The sequence below is a fragment of the Oncorhynchus tshawytscha genome, linkage group LG18 (genome assembly GCF_018296145.1).
Source record: "Oncorhynchus tshawytscha isolate Ot180627B linkage group LG18, Otsh_v2.0, whole genome shotgun sequence".
NCBI classification, from domain to species: domain Eukaryota; kingdom Metazoa; phylum Chordata; class Actinopteri; order Salmoniformes; family Salmonidae; genus Oncorhynchus; species Oncorhynchus tshawytscha.
Window position 1 is genome coordinate 44,772,778 of NC_056446.1, and position 11,157 is coordinate 44,783,934.

Below are 11,157 nucleotides of genomic sequence, written 5' to 3' on the forward strand. Positions count from 1 at the left end.
CTACATGATATCCTGAGTACGATTACATGGTATCCTGAGTAGGCCTACATGATATCCTGAGTAGGATTACATGGTATCCTGAGTAGGACTACATGGTATCCTGAGTAGGACTACATGGTATCCTGAGTAGGACTACATGATATCCTGAGTAGGCCTACATGGTATCCTGAGTAGGCCTACATGGTATCCTGAGTAGGCCTACATGATATCCTGAGTAGGATTACATGATATCCTGAGTACGATTACATGGTATCCTGAGTAGGCCTACATGATATCCTGAGTAGGATTACATGGTATCCTGAGTAGGACTACATGGTATCCTGAGTAGGACTACATGGTATCCTGAGTAGGCCTACATGATATCCTGAGTAGGCCTACATGGTATCCTGAGTAGGCCTACATGGTATCCTGAGTAGGCCTACATGATATCCTGAGTAGGATTACATGGTATCCTGAGTAGGCCTACATGGTATCCTGAGTAGGCCTACATGATATCCTGAGTAGGATTACATGGTATCCTGAGTAGGACTACATGGTATCCTGAGTAGGACTACATGGTATCCTGAGTAGGCCTACATGATATCCTGAGTAGGCCTACATGGTATCCTGAGTAGGCCTACATGGTATCCTGAGTAGGCCTACATGGTATCCTGAGTAGAACCTACATGATATCCTGAGTAGGATTACATGGTATCCTGAGTAGGACTACATGGCATCCTGAGTAGGCCTACATGATATCCTGAGTAGGACTACATGGTATCCTGAGTAGGACTACATGGTATCCTGAGTAGGCCTACATTATATCCTGAGTAGGATTACATGGTATCCTGAGTAGGACTACATGGTATCCTGAGTAGGACTACATGGTATCCTGAGTAGGACTACATGGTATCCTGAGTAGGCCTACATGGTATCCTGAGTAGGCCTACATGGTATCCTGAGTAGGACTACATAGTATCCTGAGTAGGACTACATGATATCCTGAGTAGGACTACATGGTATCCTGAGTAGGCCTACATGGTATCCTGAGTAGGACTACATGGTATCCTGAGTAGGACTACATGGTATCCTGAGTAGGACTACATGGTATCCTGAGTATGTCTACATGATATCCTGAGTAGGACTACATGGTATCCTGAGTAGGCCTACATGGTATCCTGAGTAGGCCTACATGGTATCCTGAGTAGGACTACATGATATCCTGAGTAGGCCTACATGGTATCCTGAGTAGGACTACATGATATCCTGAGTAGGCCTACATGGTATCCTGAGTAGGACTACATGGTATCCTGAGTAGGACTACATGGTATCCTGAGTAGGCCTACATGGTATCCTGAGTAGGACTACATGGTATCCTGAGTAGGACTACATGGTATCCTGAGTAGGCCTACATGATATCCTGAGTAGGACTACATGGTATCCTGAGTAGGACTACATGGTATCCTGAGTAGGCCTACATGGTATCCTGAGTAGGCCTACATGGTATCCTGAGTAGGACTACATGGTATCCTGAGTAGGACTACATGGTATCCTGAGTAGGCCTACATGATATCCTGAGTAGGACTACATGGTATCCTGAGTAGGACTACATGGTATCCTGAGTAGGCCTACATGGTATCCTGAGTAGGCCTACATGGTATCCTGGGTAGGCCTACATGGTATCCTGCCTACAAGCCCAGGGTTACAACACCCCTCAAGCTACCGACTGGGGTCATTTTGACCCCCGTTGAGAGGCATATGTTTTATCATAGGCTAAAAGTATGGTATCCTGAGTAGGACTACATGATATCCTGAGTAGGCCTACATGGTATATGTTTTATCTAAATCTAAATGTAGTGTTTTCAATTATTCAAATACATAATTGTTTAGACTTTCTATGTCAATATGCATTATTTACAAATGTAAGTTATTTGGGGTCATTTTGACGCCAGCCAAAAACACCTCATTTTGCCTTTAGTAATTTGATAGATATGACCTCTATTTGTTTCTCTGGAGACATAATAACAAGTTATCCACCAGAGGATGGAGGGGAACATGTACTGTATCAGTGATTTAGACCAGATAGACAGATTATCTGTCGAGATACAGCTCCCCATGTCATCTTATGAGATTGGACTTTTCAATACAACGTATCGTATGACTGTGTAAAAAAAACTAAATGACCTTATTTATGTGCATTTAAAAATCTGCCACTGGTAAAGATGGTCCTCCACTGGTATAAATACTTGATAGAACTGCAATACAGTACTCAGATACACAGAGAGCTGTATTGGGGTAGAGGAGAAATATACACAGCCGTGACGACGACCGAAGAGAATGCTTTGATGGTATTTCAGATCGGGTGAACAAAAGGTTCCTGTACGTTATCGCAATCACACCATGACTAGTTCATAACGAAACAAACCCCTCCACCTTTCATTATCCCGGAGAGTTACGTATTATGATGTGAACCCCGCTGGCTGTATGGACGGGAACAGTACATCCGGAGAGAGCCATGATTCTGTGAAACAGAGTATGTTACAGTCCCTGATGTCTCTCTGGAAGGAGATCCTCGCCCTGAGCTGGTCTACTTTATTGTCCAGGGACTGAGCATTAGCGAGTAATATACTCAGAAGTGGTGGATGGTGTGCACGCCTGCTGAGTTGGACTAAAAGCCCACTCTGTATTCCTCTTCTCCGTAGGCGGCATCTTGAAGCAGCCCCTGGGAGGAGTGGAAATGCCTTGGGGGGGGTGTACGAACAAAGGATCCATTTTAGGAAAGTTGCATTGCTGGTCAAAATGCTGGTGAGCGACCATCGACCGAATTTCCAAAACTTATTTTGGGCTGTAAGTAATAATGCAACAATTAATGTAAGAAATAACACACAAAATAATACTGAGTTTACTGAATTTATCGAGCTTATAGGCAATACATAACTAAATTATTATGGTGGGAGATTCTTAGACGGTTTTAAGTACCTCAATGGACAGTAACGGAAATCACACTATAAACTATGATATTCATGTATGAATATCAGGGATTTATTTTTATTTTACCTTTATTTAACTAGGCAAGTCAGTTAAGAACAAATTCTTATTTTCAATGATTGCCTAGGAACAGTGTGTTAACTGCCTGTTCAGGGGCAGAACGACAGATTTGTACCTTGTACTACTGTCTATACACACCATCCTATATAACTACTGTCTATACACACCATCCTGTATAACTACTGTATATATACGCCATCCTATATAACTACTGTCTATACACACCATCCTATATAACTACTGTCCATACTGTCTATACACACCATTATGTACAAAACATTAGGAACACCTTCCTAATATTGAGTTGGGCCCTCTTTTGCCCTCAGAACAGCCTCAATTCGTTGGGGCATGGACTCCACACCCTCTGAATGACACAATCCACATCTCAATTGTCTCCAGGCTTAATAATCCTCCTCCCGAGTGGCTCTGCGGTCTAAGGCGTCATTACAGACCTAGGTTCGATCTCAGGCTGTTTCACAGCCGGCCGTGACCGGGAGACCCATGAGGCGGCGCACAATTGGCCCAGCGTCGTCTCGGGTTAGGGGAGGGTTTGGCCCAGCGTCGTCTCGGGTTAGGGGAGGGTTTGGCCCAGCGTCGATCGGGTTAGGGGAGGGTTTGGCCCAGCGTCATCTCGGGTTAGGGGAGGGTTTGGCCCAGCCGGGAGTTTCCTTCGACACGTCTGTGCGGCTGGCTTCCGCGTGAAGTGAGAAGTGTGTCATTGGTTGTAGGGTCCAGGTGCACCGGCTTGGCAGGGTCGTGTTTCGGAGGAAGCTCTCAACCTTCTCCGAGTCCGTAGGGGATTTGCAGCGATGGGACAAGACTGTAACTACCAATACCACGAAAAAAGGGTTCAAAAGTACACAAATGTATTTTATTTAAAAAAACAATCCTTCTTTAACTTTAACTTCTTTTCTCCTCCCCTTCATCGACACTGATTGACATCAACAAGGGATCAGGTTTCATGGAAAGAGCAGGTGTTCCTAATGTTTTGTAAACTCTGACATTGCTCCTTCTCATATTTCTAAATATCTTAATTCTATTCTTTTACTTTTAGATGTGTGTATTGTTGTGAATTGTTAGATATTACTGTACTGTTGGAGCTAGGAACACAAGCATTTAGGTAGGTATTACTGTACTGTTGGAGCTAGGAACACTAGCATTTAGGTAGGTATTACTGTTGGAGCTAGGAACACTAGCATTTAGGTAGGTATTACTGTTGGAGCTAGGAACACAAGCATTTAGGTAGGTATTACTGTTGGAGCTAGGAACACTAGCATTTAGGTAGGTATTACTGTTGGAGCTAGGAACACTAGCATTTAGGTAGGTATTACTGTTGGAACTAGGAACACTAGCATTTAGGTAGGTATTACTGTTGGAGCTAGGAACACAAGCATTTAGGTAGGTATTACTGTTGGATCTAGGAACACTAGCATTTAGGTAGGTATTACTGTTGGAGCTAGGAACACTAGCATTTAGTTAGGTATTACTGTTGGAGCTAGGAACACAAGCATTTAGTTAGATACTACTGCACTGTTGGAGCTACAGTAGGAACACAAGCATTTAGGTAGGTATTACTGTTGGAGCTAGGAACACAAGCATTTAGGTAGGTATTACTGTTGGAGCTAGGAACACAAGCATTTAGCTAGGTATTACTGTTGGAGCTAGGAACACAAGCATTTAGTTAGATGCTACTGCGCTGTTGGAGCTAGAAACACAAGCATTTAGTTAGATACTACTGCACTGTTGGAGCTAGGAACACAAGCATTTAGTTAGATACTACTGCACTGTTGGAGCTAGGAACACAAGCATTTAGTTAGATATTACTGTACTGTTGGAGCTAGGAACACAAGCATTTAGTTAGATACTACTGCACTGTTGGAGCTAGAAACACAAGCATTTGTCCTGAGTCTGCACAACTCTGCCAGGACCTAGGATCAAGAGAGACACTCAAGTGTTTTAGTACTATATCTCTTGACACAATGATGAAAATAATCATGGCCTCTAAACCTTCAAGCTGCATACTGGACCCTATTCCAACTAAACTACTGAAAGAGCTGCTTCCTGTGCTTGGCCCTCCTATGTTGAACATAATAAACGGCTCTCTATCCACCGGATGTGTACCAAACTCACTAAAAGTGGCAGTAATAAAGCCTCTCTTGAAAAAGCCAAACCTTGACCCAGAAAATATAAAAAACTATCTGCCTATATTGAATCTTCCATTCCTCTCAATTTTTTTTGAAAAGGCTGTTGCACAGCAACTCGCTGCCTTCCTGAAGACAAACAATGTATACGAAATGCTTCAGTCTGGTTTTAGACCCCATCATAGCACTGAGACTGCACTTGTGAAGGTGGTAAATGACCTTTTAATGGCATCAGACCGAGGCTCTGCATCTGTCCTCGTGCTCCTAGACCTTAGTGCTGCTTTTGATACCATCGATCACCACATTCTTTTGGAGAGATTGGAAACCCAAATTGGTCTACACGGACAAGTTCTGGCCTGGTTTAGATCTTATCTGTCGGAAAGATATCAGTTTGTCTCTGTGAATGGTTTGTCCTCTGACAAATCAACTGTAGATTTCGGTGTTCCTCAAGGTTCCGTTTTCGAACCACTATTGTTTTCACTATATATTTTACCTCTTGGGGATGTCATTCGAAAACATAATGTTAACTTTCACTGCTATGCAGATGACACACAGCTGTACATTTCAATGAAACATGGTGAAGCCCCAAAATTGCCCTCGCTAGAAGCCTGTGTTTCAGACATAAGGAATTGGATGGCTGCAAACGTTCTATTATTAAACTCAGACAAAACTTTCTGTCCAAAAATGATGCATAAAAATGTATCCATGCTTTTGTCACTTCTAGGTTAGACTACTGCAATGCTCTACTTTCCGGCTACCCGGATAAAGCACTAAATAAACTTCAGTTAGTGCTAAATACGGCTGCTAGAATCCTGACTAGAACCCCAAAATTTGATCATATTACTCCAGTGCTAGCCTCCCTACACTGGCTACCTGTCAAAGCAAGGGCTGATTTCAAGGTTTTACTGCTAACCTACAAAGCATTACATGGGCTTGCTCCTACCTATCTCTCTGATTTGGTCCAGCCGTACATACCTACACGTACACTACGGTCACAAGACGCAGGCCTCCTAATTGTCCCCCTAGAATTTCTAAGCAAACAGCTGGAGGCAGGGCTTTCTCCTATAGAGCTCCATTTTTATGGAACGGTCTGCCTACCCATGTCAGAGACGCAAACTCGGTCTCAACCTTTAAGTCTTTACTAAGACTCATCTCTTCAGTGGGTCATATGATTGAGTGTAGTCTGGCCCAGGAGTGGGAAGGTGAACGGAAAGGCTCTGGAGCAACGAACCGCCCTTGCTGTCTCTGCCTGGCCAGTTCCCCTCTTCCCACTGGGATTCTCTGCCTCTAACCCTATTACAGGGGCTGAGTCACTGGATTACTGGGGCTTTTCCATGCCGTCCCTGGGAGGGGTGCGTCACTAGAGTGGGTTGAGTCACTGATGTGATCTTCCTGTCTGGGTTGGCGCCCCCCCTTGGGTTGTGCCGTGGCGGAGATCTTTGTGGGCTATACTCAGCCTTGTCTCAGGATGGTAAGTTGGTGGTTGAAGATATTCCTCTAGTGGTGTGGGGGCTGTGCTTTGGCAAAGTGGGTGGGGTTATATCCTTCCTGTTTGGCCCTGTCCGGGGGTGTCCTCGGATGGGGCCACAGTGTCTCCTGACCCCTCCTGTCTCAGCCTCCAGTATTTATGCTGCAGTAGTTTATGTGTCGGGGGCTAGGGTCAGTTTGTTATATCTGGAGTACTTCTCCTGTCCTATTCGGTGTCCTATGTGAATTTAAGTGTGCTCTCTCTAATTCTCTCTTTCTTTCTCTCTCTCGGAGGACCTGAGCCCTAGGAACATGCCCCAGGACTACCTGACATGATGACTACTTGCTGTCCCCAGTCCACCTGGCCGTGCTGCTGCTCCAGTTTCAACTGTTCTGCCTTATTATTATTGGACCATGCTGGTAATTTATGAACATTTGAACATCTTGGCCATGTTCTGTTATAATCTCCACCCGGCACAGCCAGAAGAGGACTGGCCACCCCACAGCCTGGTTCCTCTCTAGGTTTCTTCCTAGGTTTTGGCCTTTCTAGGGAGTTTTTCCTAGCCACCGTGCTTCTACACCTGCATTGCTTGCTGTTTGGGGTTTTAGGCTGGGTTTTCTGTACAGCACTTTGAGATATCAGCTGATGTACGAAGGGCTATATAAATACATTTGATTTGATTTAGTTAGATACTACTACACTGTTGGAGCTAGGAACACAAGCATTTCTCTACACCCGCAAAAAACATCTGCAAAAATGTGTACGTGACCAATCAAATTTGATTTGATTAATTGGTGTGTATTCTCTGAAAAGTAGTTCTTCTCGGCCAAATATAATAAAGTATTTGAAACCAGGTTTGTCCGGAGAAGTAATATGAAGCTATAGATATCCTCAGAGGGTGGAAGGGGGGGCCAAGTATCAGGGATTTTGACCAGATAGACAGATCATCTTGTCACGTTCGTTGTTGTGGATGAGACCAAGGTGCAGCGTGAGATGAATACATCTTCTTATTTAACGAAACGAAGAACACTCAAACAAACTTACAAAACAACAAACTGAACGTGACGCTATATATGATAAGTGCAGACACAGGCAACTAACACATAGACAATCACCCACAAATTACCCAAGGAATATGGCTGCCTAAATATGGTTCCCAATCAGAGACAACCATAAACAGCTGCCTCTAATTGAGAACCAATCTTGGCAACCATAGACATACAAAACACCTAGACTAGTGAAACAACCCTATAAACATACAAAAACCCTAGACAGGGCAAAAACCCTAGACAGGACAAAAACACAACAGACCACCCCTTGTCACACCCTGACCAAACTAATAAAGAAAACAAAGAATACTAAGGTCTGGACATGACACATCTGGAGAGATGGAACACCTTTATATATTTTATTTATACCTTTATTTATTTATAAATGTTTTTATTTAACCTTTATTGAACCAGGCAAGTCAGTTAAGAACCAATTCTTATTTACAATGACGGCCTATCCCGGCATAAACCCCCCCGTAACCCGGACGACGCTGGGCCAACTGTGCCGCCACCCTCACGGCCGGTTGTGATACAGCCCGGGATCGAACCAGGGTGTCTGTAGTGATGCCTCTAGCACTGAGATGCAGTGCCTTAGACCGCTGCGCCACTCGGGAGCTCAATTTGTCATACATAGATAAACATGGGCGCGTACATAAGTTATAACTAGGTATGACTGTGTACACATCTAAATCACCTTAGATATATGCAGCTCATACAAGTCTGTCAGTGGTAGGAACACTTGGTAGAACTGTAGTCCAGAAACCAGCTTCCCTCTGAATTGACATAGTGCTGTATTGGTGTGTATTCTCAGAAAAATAGGACAATGTGTTAGAAATACCAGATTTGCAAAAATATCCGCCGATATTATATATGTGCAACTTGTTATGATAATAGGGTGACATATCATTTGGATTGAATTGACTTACAAGATATGGACCTTTGGATTGAATTGACTTACAAGATATGGACCTTTGGATTGAATTGACTTACAAGATGTGGACCTTTGGATCGAAGTGATTTACAAGATGTGGACCTTTGGATCGAAGTGATTTACAAGATGTGGACATTTGGTTCAGAAGTGACTTACAAGATGTGGACCTTTGGATCGAAGTGATTTACAAGATGTGGACATTTGGTTCAGAAGTGACTTACAAGATGTGGACCTTTGGATCGAAGTGACTTACAAGATGTGGACCTTTGTGGAAAATGCTGCCATAACCCCTACCGCTCTGATTGTTTCACTAACAGTGATGTAAATGCTGTCTGTTGGGTAAATCAGAGAACGATGCCATAACCCCTACCACTCTGATTGTTTCACTAACAGTGATGTAAATGCTGTCTGTTGGGTAAATCAGAGAACGATGCCATAACCCCTACCACTCTGATTGTTTCACTAACAGTGATGTAAATGCTGTCTGTTGGGTAAATCAGAGAACGATGCCATAACCCCTACCACTCTGATTGTTTCACTAACAGTGATGTAAATGCGGTCTGTTGGGTAAATCAGAGAACGATGCCATAACCCCTACCACTCTGATTGTTTCACTAACAGTGATGTAAATGCTGTCTGTTGGGTAAATCAGAGAACGATGCCATAACCCCTACCACTCTGATTGTTTCACTAACAGTGATGTAAATGCTGTCTGTTGGGTAAATCAGAGAACGGTGCCATAACCCCTACCACTCTGATTGTTTCACTAACAGTGATGTAAATGCTGTCTGTTGGGTAAATCAGAGAACGATGCCATAACCCCTACCACTCTGATTGTTTCACTAACAGTGATGTAAATGCTGTCTGTTGGGTAAATCAGAGAACGATGCCATATGTTTCGTCGATGTCTCTTAAGGATCCGTTTTTGAAGTGAATTTAATGGCTTTTCTTGACAGTAAAATGAAGTACATTTCAAATGTTGGTGTACATGCCCCTTTAAAATGCAGTGGTTTTTACCCCATGATTATTACACAATTATTATTTACCCTAAAATTATTTTGACAGAATATCCTAATTAATAAGATATACATAGATAATTTACTATAATTGTTTTCTTTTCTTCCCCCTAATAGTTTATTCTTGTGGTCAAATTGACCCCAGTTGGTAAATAATGTGTGTTACAATATGTTGGTAGCTTGAGGGTTAAAGCGATGCCAATTTGTTTCCAACGTGGTCCCCGATGGAATACACACAAGACAGACAACACTAAATGATACAAATAAGTAATATCCACCTCTTCCTCTTCGTCGGAGAAGAAGTAAGCTACGCCGACCCTGAGCTCCTCTTTCTCCACTCCGGACGGATCGCCGGTTGGCAGCTCGCTGTAGCTGAGATGGGTGATACGGTCCAAGTGGTTGCCCATCAATGACGAGGCCCCGACAGAGGAGAGGCATGGAATACGGTGTCTGGGGTAGGGAGGGAAGGAAAGAGAGAGAGGGAGGGTGGAAGGAGAGAGAGGGGAGAGAAGGGGACAGATATGTTACTGTGGGGAAAGAACAGACAAAAGGCTCCAGTACACAACTCCGGTCGGCTTTCAGCTACACAGAATCACAGCAGTATCCAGTACATTCATGTAACAGTCAACAGCCACATAGATGATCATAAATGATCAACACACTCGAGTTATTGAGCCCAGTTCGCTTGAAAGACGAGAAAGCAATCAATGATTTAGTCCGTGGCTCTCATCACATGCCTTTAGCTAATCATACCCTCTGGTGGACTGAATGATAAAATAGCAGCTGGCTAGAGAGAGAGAGAAAGAGAGAGACAGAGAGAGAGGGAGGTGAAATCTCCAGTCTTCCACGGAGAAGAGAAGTGCGCGCCGACTGAATGCTTCAGATGTATTATCCTTGATCAGTTTGGATGCACCGTGGGGGGAAAAAATAAAGGCTAATTTAGAGGCCATAATGCACCAGGGAAAAACACCGGAGTAATAGAAGCAGTTACCCAGGGAACGGTTATATATCCTGTTGTTCCATCAGTGCCGCGGGCTCCACGGTCTTCTCTACTCCCTCCCTGTCCCTCTCTTTTCTATTTCTCCGTTCGTTCTCTCTCTTCTTCCCCTCTGTACTCCCGCAGCCCTGTGTGCTTTACTAGTGTTTTCTCAACCTCGCGTCTTTAAGTAACTCGGAGAGCTCCGCCTTCAGCCGCAACATCTGCCCTTTGACGCAGCCCATTGGTCTAGGGGCACTTTCCTGTCCCTGCTCGGCCAATCAGAAAGGCCAATTCTAACGTCATTCAAGCCAGCCTCCAATAGCGTGGGCGCAGAGCAACGCGTGGTGATTGGGATTCGTTAAGGGCCCTACACACTTCAGGTAAACTACCCATACACAGCAACGTTGCTTTCACCCTTGGCTCTGTATACTTTTTTTGCGGTCTTTACTGTGGCGTGGTTTTGTTGTCGGAGGAATGAAGAACACTAGACAGACAGAGGTGTGATTGTTGTTGTTGTTGGAGGAATGAAGAATACTAGACAGACAG

At 43.9% G+C, this 11,157-nt stretch overlaps 1 protein-coding gene across 1 annotated transcript in view; it reads right to left on the reverse strand.

Moving 5' to 3' along the window:
• LOC112237877 (protein LRATD1) overlaps window positions 1–10,774 on the reverse strand; it is a 13,057-nt gene extending 2,283 nt beyond the window's left edge. The window contains exons 1-2 of the mRNA XM_024406470.2: window positions 10,624–10,774; window positions 9,911–10,082 (exon numbers count right to left, since the gene is read on the reverse strand). Coding sequence (XP_024262238.1) covers window positions 9,911–10,039 — 129 coding nt within the window. The 5' untranslated portion in view covers window positions 10,040–10,082; window positions 10,624–10,774. The remainder of the gene's footprint in view (window positions 1–9,910; window positions 10,083–10,623) is intronic.
• Between the last annotated feature and the right edge of the window lie 383 nt (window positions 10,775–11,157).